Raw genomic sequence first — 14,250 nt, 5'->3', positions numbered from 1 at the left:
TTTAGATTCACCTGAAGGGTATAAAGGTTAAAGGTTAAAGGGTCATAAACTAGCATATGTGAACACATGTGCGAATTGAGTGAGGTCGTGTAAATACTGCAATTATTCGTAGATATGAAGAGAGCAGTTGTAGAGGCGTCCGACGTCAATGATGAAAATGTGGTCGATCCTGTCGCAAACAAGAAGAAACGTGAGGCATTTAGCGCCCATGATTTTACCACACGTTTGAAAGAAGGCAACATCGTGTCAGGTACCTAGTAGCAGTAACATTGCACCTTTACTTTAGAAAAACAACATTTCTATTAGTTGTTAGCAAAAGATATACATGTATAGGTACCACTATTTTTGTATTAGATAAGTTTCTAGTGTTATGGGCAGGTAGATGGTACTGGTTATAAAGAACGTTACAACAGATATCAGCCTCCAAGAAGTTAGTTGCTTATATTTACACTTGTAGGATCTAAAACATTGATAGTTTTCTGATAATTATTCAATAATTCAAGATCCAAGAAAATTATCCATGAATATACTATCGCCAAGAAAACCAAAATTTAACAACATTATCACTTCGATATATTGATTCGATATTTTGATAATCTTCTGATAATTATCTGAGAATTCTGTTACCAAGATACAGACATAAACTTAACATTTTGAAAAAGTATAAAACTTGGCGATTCAAAAAATATTTACTTTACTTGGTCATTTTGTAGTCACATCCAGAAGATGAAAATTAATATGTAAATAAAATCCACTATCTTAAAGAGAAATTCCAGGAAAAATGGGTAATTGAACATGAGAAGGTGGGGATAGAGTGGCCCAAGCATGTGTTGTATGGAATGATTACTGCCGGTCTTATGAATGAATTTACAAAATCTCTCATTCTGATGTGATGTGAAATGAGATTGTGCAACTTCATTCTCATTAGTAAACAGAATTATCATAAAACATAATTGTCATGTTTGGGTCAGTCAAGGATTTCAGCAGGGCTGTTCAAATGCCTTTCAATAGCTCAAAAGTATCACAATGTTGCAGTTTATCGCCTATTTGCAAGTGTTTCTTTTTAGGGGGCCTATTTCAATGTTATAAATGAAACTTCTTGCATATTATAGCATCTACATGTACATGTATATAGAGAATACTGTAAAATGACTAATTTTCACTGGGTTTAAATTTCACTGATTTAACATTTCAGGCATATTCAGTGGGTTTTAAATTCACGGTTTTGTCATTTAGATAATGTGTTCCATAGCGAATTTTACATATTCACTGTGTTTTAATTTAGCGCATTTTTCCAGTCAGCGAAATAAGCTAAAATAAAACCCAGTGAATAATTACCCCCTTTACAGTACATCATGAAACAGCATAGCCATGTTACTTAATGGAACTTAAAATATATTGTGAATATTGTGACAAGAAAAATCCAAAGCGCAGAATATGAAAACGCTTTTGATCATGCAGGATCAATCAAATCAGCTGGCATTATATGTAATGTTACATGTATCATTTATACAAGTTGCCATGGTAACACAAACACAACACTTCAGCACAATCATTGCTCTTTAAAAAAACACAAGTTATGGTAAAAAAAATCGTGGTTATTGACGAAATTAAACAAAATACTTTGCATACTATACTTTATTATACTTTATTTGTACCTGTACAAGGGTATTGAAAATGCAGCCCATTAGTGACAGCTTCACAGTTGGATTTCTATTTCAAATACACATGACATGGGTTGTAAGTTTAGTAGACGATATCTTATGAATGACTCTGTAGTATCAGCCATTGTAGCACAGCATGATACCCCCCGGTACATACATTGTGTATTTTCCACAAAGGTCAAATATCAGTCATCGTAGAAGACCCAATAATCGTGTTTTCTTTTTCAGTCTTGGAAGATTTTATTGAAAATGCTCGTGATAATTCAAGTGACATTGTCACTGAATACTTAAAAATGTCACCAGAATGCAATGAGGTTTTTAAGCTGATGGATGGCGAGAAGCGTCCACCATCGCAGGTATGCACTTTGTCTGACAATTAATGTCTTCAAATTATTGATGAAATATTCTGAGTTGATAGTGCTAACATTGCCAACCATGCCACCACGACTGTATTTTCTCTATTAGAGGCGCAAATCTAATAGGCATATAAATCATTAAAATATGACCGTAGAAATATGTCTGTATTTGCATGCACTACTATTAGAGCAACTGTTATGTTAATATCCATAATTAAAATACCATGAACAAACAAACAAACAAGTCATTCACTGCTAAGTCAGTGAACTGCACACATGGAACTCCATGCTATTTACAACCCTCCAAAAAACTTAATGAACCAGAAAATAGCAAAATATAAAATAAAGCAGAGCATCATGAGTATTCTCTGTTTAACTGCACACAAACTCCATAATGAAAAGTGGCTCCAAAATGAAAAGTGGCTAAGACAATCAATCTTTCAACATAAAGTTCTACAGTTTATACCACACACCAGGGTTTGCACTTGACAAGACGAGTCCCACTTACAAATATTTAAGAAATAGAAATTTTACCCTGGATAACTTTATTAGTGATTGGACCCCAGCTTGCCTGAAAAGCTGGGTCCCTGTTCAATAATTGGAGTCTGGGAAGCAAAATATGGGGTTAACGCAATCCCTGACACATAATGCAAATTTACTTGTTAAGTATTTTGATGGACATGTATGAAATTTTATGTTTTTTGGTGGAAAGTCAGTTTGGGGGGGGGGGGATGTGCATTAATCAATGTTTCAGTAGTGAATGACTTGTTTGTTTGTTCATGGTATTATAATTCTGGACAATGCCTTTAATTTCAAATAAAATTTAGTCAAAATTATGTATTCATGTAAATGTTTGTCAACAGATGCAGTTGATATTAGAGTTGCTAGAATGTATCCTCCTACATATCAGTGATAACACAAGCTACAAATCCACTGCCATGTCTATTGTACAAAGATTATTAGAGAATTACAAACGCCAACTCAATGATCCATTGGGCATTGGACGCAGTGCAAAATATACCAAGTCGTGTTTACGACTATTGACTGCTATGGTGATGATTGACGCCAACACTGCTAGAGATGTACAGAATCATTTCGATTTACACAGGGAAAGTTTCATATCACTTCTACATAGAAGAGATTCAAGGGTATGTCTCATCAATAGACACGTTTTGTATTTTAACAAATGCTTGTGTTGGACAGTATTCTGTAATGCCTTATTTGTGATCAACTTGATCCATGACAAAGCTGTGCAATAATAAATTTCATTATCTGAACATCTCTTACAACGAATTTGATATAGTGATATCAACAAAGCTGTTTTATGCAAAGTTTCTTCAAGGAGATTTTTATTTTTGCTAGCCAAGGTCACAGTTCTTTAAATCCAACCAATTTGAACTGGTTTAGTCTCACTAATCGATGTGTGTAGAAATAGGAATTCAATACACATACATAGTTTATATTGTTTGATTTCAATCAAATTCCTTAAATGTTTACTGTGAATATTCCATCCCAGAGCACATGTACATACCATAATCGTGATTGGCATAACTTCATACGTCCCCCTATTTGTTGGTATATGATGATGGCGACTTCTAAATGGCCATCTTTATTAAAATGTTCTGGTATAGCACCCTACATGATGATATATTTACATATAGCGCCCTCTGGTGACATATTTTGAAATAGCAATCTCAGTGATGGCATTGACATAAAGCAACCTTCAAGCTGGTGATGACATCATATATTGAGTTGGTGCCCTCAGCAATGACTTATTTTAAATGTATATGCATGTCAAATAAAAAATGCCTTATTTGTTTGATATTTAGTCTCCGTTCGGACACAGTTCGAAAACGAGGACTTATGTTTTGACCTCCGTGCTAACACGCATGTGTTCGTACCTGTATCTTAGAAATGCCTGGACCAATCAAAAACAAACTTCACACATACATCATACATGATATTATACATATGCACATCAATTTGTTTCACGATCTGATTCAAGATGGCCGAATGGTGGCCATTTTTGTGCTAAAATATCATCAAAATCAAGCATTTCTCAGCTGTTTACAGATGGATTTTTGTTCAAACTTGGTATATATGTTGGACATTATAGGACCTCGATGCACATCATTTTGTTTTTCAGATAAGATTCAAAATGACCGACTGGCAGCCATTTTGTTTTAATGAATGTGGATCTAGTGCCATATCTCTGACTTGCTTTGACTGATTATGTTCAAATTTTAAATATTCATTATACATCATGTCATAGATACATGTATACAGATATATTGGTTTGACGATCCTATTAAAAATGGCCCAATGGTGGCCATTTTTGTGCTAAAAATCATCAAATATCAAGCATTTCTGGCATTTCTGTATGGATTTTGTTCAAACTTGGTACATACATTAGACATTATGGGTTCCTGATGCACGTTATTTTATTTTTTTTAGATCGGATTCAGAATAGCTGACTAGCGGCCATTTTGTTTTAATGAATGGGCTTCTAGAACCATATCTCTGACATGCTTTGATCGATTATTTTCAAATTTTATATATTCATTATACATGTATTCAAAATGGCTGATTTTGTTTTAATTAAAACAATAGCTCTCAATACTCGTTTTGACGATCAGATACAAATGTCAATCATTTTAATTTTAAACAATCATCATAATCATATTCGTGACATGTTTATATTCCAGCTATATTACTATAAACAATATATCTTAAATTCGATAACTAACTGGGATTGTGCCATGCATGGCTCGTTTTAAATATCTTGCTTTTAATTTACAGGCACAGTTTGATGTGAGGGTGTGGTTTATTCGTTTATGTATATCTTTTCTTATCAATGGTGATGATCAGGTGATACAGAAAATGATTGACTTCAAAGGTTTGTAGCTTAATAAATAACTTCTGGATGGGTCGTGTTTTACATTTGTAGGCATTTATAAGGTATATATTGTATATAAGGTATGTATTGTATATGATAATGTAGATATGTATATTATTGTGGATACCATACTCATTTGACTTGGTGCCCTGGGCACTCAGCAATGTGTTTTAAAGAGGTGGGCGCTTACCTGATCACTCTTCTTGAAAAAGTTGCAATAGACAATTTTAGTTCACCATAGACAGATTGCGAAATTAGTTGATTTTAACAACACTTTTACAATGAAGATTTAGTCACAAAAAATATATTTATTACACTATTAGTTGGGGTTTGCAACGCGCATAGTACTGTAATGTGACATCATGTCAAGATCCCATTCAAGTCTCATCTCGTAGATAGGGAGAGTGATGCTACTACCTTCTGACATGACATGGGCGGTTTGTAATAAAACAATAAAACATGTATTACCACATTCATAGTGAAAAAATGTAATACATCGAAAATGTACAAAAAATATAGTTATCATAATCCGTCATACCGTGAGCAGCTATTTTGATCCACCTGGACATCCCAGTATCCTAGTTACCTTGGGTCACATTTTTGGAATGCTTATGCGAGATCGAGATTGTAATGGGAAACAAGTTGCAAACCCTAAGTAATGTACCTCTGGTTGCGTACATGTACTACCAGAAGTTACGAGGTAAAAAGTATTGAGTCTGTTGGAATACATTAATGTACACATGTATTAAATAATAGAACTATTGAAGAAAGTAACCTTTGATTATTTCTATGCTTACAGGTCTTTTCAATACAATGTTTAAAAACATTTCAAAAGACAAAGCGTCAACAATTCATCTAATTTTATCAACAATGAAGAGAAAGGTCTGTAAATTTCTATTTTATAATTAAATAGTCTTTAAATAATAGCGAGTAGGGCAAAGTCCACTCACAAAACAAGCTCTTTAGATAATATAATACCCTAAGATTTTGAAAATGGTGCACTTTCGGTTTGTTATGTTGTTTCACAAATCAAAGCGAGACAGATAATTCATGGCAATTATTTTCCATGGAAAGGCAATATTTTCTGACAACAGAAATTTTGAACAACGACGATACTTAAGTCATGTGTAGCACCATCTTGAAGCTTACTCAACTTGCATGTGAACTTAACTCTAGACGTGACTCTACAACTTGATGAGCAAGTGCATTGTATGAACTGTGTACAGCAAGTTATTAGTTCACGTGTAAGCGAAATCCAAAATGGCACCGCTGATGTACTACACAAAATAACTCAAAATAAACATTCAAACTATTTTCAGTCCATTGTCAAAAAACATTTACCTTATCATTGAAGAACATTTCTGAAGATGTTTCATCATGAAAACAAAAAAAAAGTACTTGCCAGTCAGTCAATGTGCATTATTTTCAGGCTTTAGGATAAAATTTCTTTGATATTCTCTCATAAATATACATGTTTTATCTAAAGAAATTGATAATATAATATTATTCTTATTTTCCAATAGATTGTATGTAATCCTGTGATCAGTAAGACGTCTAAGATGAGACTGTTTAGTGAGAATTCTTTACAATCTTTGTCAACACTGTATAAATGGAAAGGACATTATGATATGAATTTGGAACAAACTGAGGTAGGTGCAATGGACATTATGATATGAATTTGGAACAAACTGAGGTAGGTGCAATGGACATTATGATATGAATTTGGAACAAACTGAGGTAGGTGCAATGGACATTATGATATGAATTTGGAGCAAACTGAGGTAGGTGCAATGGACATTATGATATGAATTTGGAACAAACTGAGGTAGGTGCAATGGACATTATGATATGAATTTGGAACAAACTGAGGTAGATGCAATGGACATTATGATATGAATTTGGAACAAACTGAGGTAGGTGCAATGGACATTATGATATGAATTTGGAACAAACTGAGGTAGGTGCAATGGACATTATGATATGAATTTGGAACAAACTGAGGTAGGTGCAATGGACATTATGATATGAATTTGGAACAAACTGAGGTAGATGCAATGGACATTATGATATGAATTTGGAACAAACTGAGGTAGATGCAATGGACATTATGATATGAATTTGGAACAAACTGAGGTAGGTGCAATGGACATTATGATATGAATTTGGAACAAACTGAGGTAGGTGCAATGGACATTATGATATGAATTTGGAACAAACTGAGGTAGGTGCAATAGACATTATGATATGAATTTGGAACAAACTGAGGTAGGTGCAATGGACATTATGATATGAATTTGGAACAAACTGAGGTAGGTGCAATGGACATTATGATATGAATTTGGAACAAACTGAGGTAGGTGCAATGGACATTATGATATGAATTGAACAAACTGAGGTAGGTGCAATGGACATTATGATATGAATTTGGAACAAACTGAGGTAGGTGCAATGGACATTATGATATGAATTTGGAACAAACTGAGGTAGGTGCAATGGACATGATATGAATTTGGAACAAACTGAGGTAGGTGCAATGGACATTATGATATGAATTTGGAACAAACTGAGGTAGGTGCAATGGACATTATGATATGAATTTGGAACAAACTGAGGTAGATGCAATGGACATTATGATATGAATTTGGAACAAACTGAGGTAGGTGCAATGGACATTATGATATGAATTTGGAACAAACTGAGGTAGGTGCAATGGACATTATGATATGAATTTGGAGCAAACTGAGATACTGTAAAATACTTTATTTTAGCTGGAAATAATTTTCACTGATTTTTGACGAATTGAATGTAAAATATAGGAAAATTCACTGGATTTTATTTGCATTAAATCATTCCTTCAGCAAAAATAGCGAAAATAAAAAAAAAAAATTCCAAGCAAAAATAAAGTATTTTACAGAACCGGTAGGTGCAATGGACATATTTATGATCATCTATGATAATAAAAATACTCCTATATTCACTGGTTTGAACATCACTATCTATCATTTCGTATTGATAGACCCACAACGCTCACTGAACTCAAAATAACTTAATGTGAGCAGATTTCTTGTTGTACCTCGGTAATAAAGTATTATCTTTTCAGGGTCAAAATTCTCAGTTGGAAGGTTTGAATATAATTCGTGAAGAGATCCATGATTTTCTACAAACACTGACTTGTTCACTTCGATTTGGTATCAATTTCTTCGATAGAAGTCTTGGTACATCAGGAAGGTAAGTTTGTATAAACAATACATTATATAGGTAATGGAATTTATTTATATAGGTGTGGAATTTAGTGGTAACATGTGTCTGTTCGTCTATACATACAAAATAACAGCTTGAAAACTTACAGGCCAATTACCTTGGAACTTGCTTTCTGTCATGCTCTTATACTTCCAGTACGAAAAAACTAACTTACTTACACCAGTCATGGTCCTACACAAAGAACCCACCTACAAGCACTAAAACTTGCCAAAAAAAAAGTGCTTCTCTCATTGTAAACATACATAAAAAATGTTCTATATTGTCATATTATGTGATGTACAAACATCTTGTCATTCAGTAGCTCGTCCAACTGAATCCTCAGGGAAATAATTAGGTTCTTATCCATCAAAATGGTAACTGATCAGATTTAAATCCTGCTTTTTCAAGGCTACTTCAAAGAACATGCAAAAATGTTATAAATTGAACTGCATGTGCTTTCATGACTGACATTTTGTGTTTATAAATCATCAGCTAAAAACATATTTTAAAATGTTCACAGGTTTGTACTCTCCACTGTATCAGGGTGAAAAAACACCAATTGTTTTATCTGCTCCCGAGACGCTCAGAAAATAGTTCAAATTGACCCTTTTTTTTTCTTCTATCCCTTTTGTTTCGTTAATTTTTTTACTACATTTTAGTAGAAACCATACAAAAAGAGTTGGCACAGGCTCTTTTTAACTCACTAGAAACAAATTTGTTTTCGTAATACCTGTACATGCATAATTTACTAGGACAAATTTTATAAAATCATAATCAATCATTATTTCTAATGTCTAATATTTTTTCTTTGATTTTACATTTCAGAATACAAAACAACATTTTGTTAAGATTTTTACTGTCATTGAGGTCAGCTGTAAATGATATACTTGTACAAGATTTAGTTATTCGTATTCTAAAAGTTTGCCCTGATATTATAAATAAGTACTTAACTGGTTGTGATTATACGTTTAATCCAAGACAATCCATTAAATGGTCTGCTAATATGAATCTTCTCATGAAGGTAAAGTACTCTACATTTTATTTATTTAAACTTAATAAGTTTTTAAGTTTTCTGATTTCAGTGGATTACTTTTTTCATTACTAGTTTATGATTGATGATTTACTAGCTTTTCATTGGAACATTTTTTGATGGTCACAGACGTTGACCTAACTAAACAAACACACTTAGTGAAATGTTCACTGCTTCAGTCACCATTTCTGTATGGTTTCATTTTCACTTTTTGAATAGTTATACGTGTATAAATAGACTCAAAATAAGTTTTGAGTTATAGTACCAGTCAGTCAGTTTTCGTGCGAGAACGGGGGTTGATTTCTAGCTTGCACATTTTATACCCAGGTTTCTCTGGTTCTCTGTGTGAGCTATCAACTGTTTGCGCGGACAACTTATTTAAGCAGAGGAGATTGAAACGGTTTTTTTGACAATTTTCTAAGGTAACAGGAACTCAAAACTTGTCTATTCAACATTATCTATTTCATCTTGAACCATTTTCGAAAGTTGAGTGCTGGACTATGAATAAACTACGGTATTATCGGTATACTAAAATTGCCACATCTTTTTAAACCAATTTCTTTAAAGGTGAAAAACTAAATTTTGGAATGCAAACAAATTTTATCCACATTCGTGTTATGAATGAGTTCAAATTGGATGTGAAAACATGTAACAGCATACGAGAAACTATTTCAACTGTTCTGTATTCAGAAATAGGTCCCTTTTTTTTTCAATTTTAAGTTCCTAACACGTTGTGTAGTATTCTTGAGTTTCCCCCCTTCCAAAAACTCTTTGTAATTGAATGGATGTTGTTTTACTATTTTGCCATATAGTAAGGGTAAAATAATTATGTCAAATCAATGACAATATTTTAATGAGTTTTTATTGTCAAATCTTTATGTGGCTCATAGTATTTTTCCAATGGTCATTTGAATAGTAAATAATATTAATTTCACTTTTAATTATTTGTAAGATCTATGAAAGTCAACCTGAAATATCGCCTGCTCTAAAGATGGCTGACAAAGTCCCATTATTCAAGTTGGTTGCCATGGTGATGGTTACTACTGTACCTGTTGTAGCAACTAGACCTATGATTTTACAAGGAATTAGGGTAATCTCATTTATTATTAACAAATTTTAGCTTCCCTTTTCTTACAATTTTACTTCAATTGCGTTTGCATGTATCCTTTTCATTTTTAAATTTCACTGTGTTTAAATATCTCACTCTGATGTTGTATTTCCTGTTCTCAGACTGATGATAGTTCTGTACAGAACACCATTTTGGACTTCCTTATAATGATTTTAAATAAAGTGAAGTTCATTGTTAAATACACTGAGAATTGTGAAAACTGGATTCAGAATTCCGTCTACTCACAATCTGATATGAAGCACTTCAGTGGACTGTATAAAGAAGCTGTTACCAAGGTAACTATTACATCCTATATTTTCTGAGCAAATATACCATATTTGCTCTATTAGAAGCCCATCTCCCGAAAAACAAATGCATGGGGATATAAATGTTGTTATAATGTCGCATAAATTGAGAGATGATCACAGAATCACATATTACCATTCATGGATATCTTGGACACATTTCCTTCTTTTATAAATTCTTGACCAAACTCACATTAAACCTTCACCTAAAATGCATGATTTTAACCCAAAATTCACACCACTCAATATGATATCATAGTACATTATTGTAAACCATAGGACTAAAAAGTTTAAATAAAACTCTTTCAAATAATATATAACTTGATGGATAAAAGTTATATTTTACTTGTGTAATTAGAGCCAATTAAAAATAGTCTCCCAATCTGCATCTCTACCTTAAATGGTAATTTATTTAACAATATGGAGAAAGTGAAAAGCATTCTCTTCTAATTAATTTCTAATAGGATTGCTTGGAGTCTTTTTATTTATTCATTTCCATCAGGCAATAAATACTACTTTTATTTTGTTATTACTTGTTAGGTGATTCCAGAAATCTCCTCCATTCTCGCATGCTGGAATAAACTGTCAAAGAAACAGTCACAAACTGATAAAAATGGTGATGATCAAGATGTTGATGATGTTGTCATGGAAACAGAGGTCATTGATAGCTCTTTGGAAGTTGGAGAACAGAGTCATTCTACATCTGCAGAGAATGATGAACAAAAGCTGAAAACTGGTATTTATAGTATTATGACTTTGTACCTAATTATAATAATTTGTTTTACATTGTTATAGTGAATAATTTTCAAGAATAACAATTTATATATTTTGTATGAAACAGATGAATATGGTACGATGATAAAATCTAAAATACTACGTATACTGTGTTTATATCAAGAAATATTACCAGACTCATTCTATAGATGTAGTCATGATTTTAGTCGCTTGCTAAATGGTATAACAACAGCGCCATCTACAGTCCAGTTTTATGTGCTACAGTTACTATTGGATTCACCTGCAGGCAAATACCGATGGTTTAAAGAAGTGAGTTCAATTTTAGATGTTCTATTTTAAATTAATGAGAGAATTAGCTCTTCTGTTTTGGGATGTATGGTGTGATCTCTTGCCTTAGAAATTAATGTATGAAATTGTGATTGCCATTTCCAAATTATTTTTAAAAAGAATTTCATGACCTAATTGATACATTTTATGATTATATCATTTCAAATGAAATATTTCTGAGGATTGAGAAATACAAACAAACTACATTTTAATTCAATTGCTTTTTTTATTTGCTGATTCTCTCTTCCCTGCATCCTTTATTTATGTCATTTCTGTCTTGAGTAAATTATTTTGTTCAAACAAATGCTTTGTTATCAATGCCCTATGATTGTATAACTGTTAAAGTTTCTCTTGTTTCTCATTAGGTCAAAGGTCAAGGTACAAGTATAAGCCATTTACTTCATTTATTTGTCACTACCCAAGATGCACAGGTGCTGAAAATTGTTAACAATCTTGTACGAAAGGTAATTAAAAATAATTTGGTATTGGTTATTAAAAGTTACAGTAACAAAATAGTTTGGTACTGATTACTAAGAGTTACAGTAACAAAATAGTTTGGTACTGATTATTAAGAGTTACAGTAACAAAATAGTTTGGTACTGATTACTAAATATTACAGTAACAAAATAGTTTGGTAATGGTTACTGTGAGTTACAGTAACAAAATAGTTTGGTAATGGTTACTGTGAGTTACAGTAACAAAATAGTTTGGTAATGGTTACTGTGAGTTACAGTAACAAAATAGTTTGGTAATGGTTACTGTGAGTTACAGTAACAAAATAGTTTGGTATTGGTTACTGTGAGTCTTTTTTCTTTGCTAGAATTTTAGTCTAGATTAAATAAATTGTCATAAAATCTGATTAATTTGCAGATGTAATTCTTATTCAGTTGATTACACTTGTAATTCTCAAGCTGGAACTTCTTTGTTTGCAGCAATTTAGGATGCTATCTGAATCGAAAAACAAATCAAGTCACTTCTTTTGTGAAACAACTCTCTAATTAGTGTCATTTGATGTATCTAGGAAAACAAGATCTAATAGTTTGGTTAAAAAGTATTGACTGTTAATTTTCTACTTGAATGAATCTAAAAATTTTCCATTTAGCTGTTTGTTTCCACTGAACCTTGGCATAACCCGTCTCTAACTAGATCAATGTCACGTATTTATTTTAAAATAAAATTACCGGTAAATCTTTTATAACTGTTTCAACACCAGCTATCTCTTTTTATCACAAATTCACGAAATAGTCCTGTTTATAGTCTGCACTTTCCTTCAGGGAATTGGGACCAAAATGGCCAAAATTTTTTAGGAAAACTGAAAATTGACTCAAGTTTTGTATGTTTTGTAAATTAGGATTCATTTCCAGATATATTGAAGAATATAAAAAGAAAGTGCAGAAAAATTTGGGTGAGAAAGTCTGGTAGTGGAAAGGTTAAAAAAAAAAAAATTCCTATTCAGTCAATCAGAGCAATATTTGGTCACAATCAAAGCCAGATTGTTTTATGCACTTGTTTATAAAAGCACAGCTGTAATAACAATATCACATGCAAATTTCAGCTTCTTCTAGAAACTGGAATATTTGATCAGAATGTGGCAGAGATACAGCTGTGGTTGTCAAACATCAAGCAACATTGCCATGGCAACAACACAGATGACATAATTGCCACATTCGAGAAATTATTGACAAAAGTTGTGAGGAATCCCTACCCGTTTACTGACAAAGTTGTAGATATTGTGTATGAAAGTAAAACCATTGAGAATGAGAAAACCGAAGTGACAACGACAATTGGAGATAAGGCGATTCAAGGTAACATATTAGATAAACTGACACAGAGATTACCAAAGTGTTTTCAACACTGTCTATCGTTTCCTGAATCATTCTTGCTGACGTTGTTTTTTCCCATTCGTTTTGGCTATCCATAGGGTATGCCTTATAGACATGGAACAGCAGGCAACAACAGTCAGCTGTGTCTCTGGCCATAGATTTAGTACCTGTAGATGATGTCTACAATTGATATCGATATCGATCATATTCCTAAAAACTGGAACACTAAATACTGAGTATTTATTAGTCCCTGTTCGAACGCTGTCCTAAAAATCAAGCATTTCTCGGCTGTTTACAGATGGATTTTGTTCAAACTTGGTACATGTATATACATTGGACATTATGGGAACTTGATGCAAATAATTTTGTTTTTTAGATAAGATTCAAAATGGCCGACTGGCGGCCATTTTGTTTTAATGAATGTGGTTCTTGTGCCATATCTCTGACTTGCTTTCACTGATTATGTTCAAATTTTAAATATTCATTATACATCATGTCATAGATAGACAGATATATTGGTTTGACGATCCTATTCAAAATGGCCAAATGGTGGCCATTTTTGTGCTAAAAAAAAATCAAATATAGAGCATTTATGGATGGATTTCGTTCAAACTTGGTACATATATTAGACATTACAGGTTCCTGATGCACATCATTTATTTTTCAGATCGGATTCAAAATGGCTGTCTGGCGGCCATTTTGTTTTAATGAATGGGCTTCTAGAGCCATATCTCTTAAATGCTTTGACTGATTATATTCAAATTTT

General features: G+C 32.7%; 1 protein-coding gene across 1 annotated transcript in view; it reads left to right on the top strand.

Annotated features, from left to right (window-relative positions):
• The first annotated feature begins 72 nt into the window (after positions 1–72).
• The window catches only part of LOC102809084 (nucleolar pre-ribosomal-associated protein 1-like), a 31,078-nt gene continuing 16,900 nt past the window's right edge, over positions 73–14,250 (top strand). Inside the window, exons 1-14 of the mRNA XM_085505589.1 lie at positions 73–250; positions 1,893–2,020; positions 2,884–3,168; positions 4,820–4,916; positions 5,716–5,798; positions 6,440–6,569; positions 8,003–8,144; positions 8,982–9,177; positions 10,139–10,276; positions 10,417–10,590; positions 11,140–11,335; positions 11,441–11,643; positions 12,027–12,125; positions 13,217–13,466. Of these exons, the coding sequence (XP_085361715.1) occupies positions 115–250; positions 1,893–2,020; positions 2,884–3,168; positions 4,820–4,916; positions 5,716–5,798; positions 6,440–6,569; positions 8,003–8,144; positions 8,982–9,177; positions 10,139–10,276; positions 10,417–10,590; positions 11,140–11,335; positions 11,441–11,643; positions 12,027–12,125; positions 13,217–13,466 (2,257 nt within the window). The 5' untranslated portion in view covers positions 73–114. The remainder of the gene's footprint in view (positions 251–1,892; positions 2,021–2,883; positions 3,169–4,819; positions 4,917–5,715; positions 5,799–6,439; positions 6,570–8,002; positions 8,145–8,981; positions 9,178–10,138; positions 10,277–10,416; positions 10,591–11,139; positions 11,336–11,440; positions 11,644–12,026; positions 12,126–13,216; positions 13,467–14,250) is intronic.

Source organism: Saccoglossus kowalevskii, chromosome 11, assembly GCF_978046115.1.
Source record: "Saccoglossus kowalevskii chromosome 11, keSacKowa6.1, whole genome shotgun sequence".
In the NCBI taxonomy this organism is placed as follows: domain Eukaryota; kingdom Metazoa; phylum Hemichordata; class Enteropneusta; family Harrimaniidae; genus Saccoglossus; species Saccoglossus kowalevskii.
The sequence above is the reverse complement of the archived record's forward strand: the minus strand, read 5'-3'. Positions and strand labels throughout refer to the sequence as shown.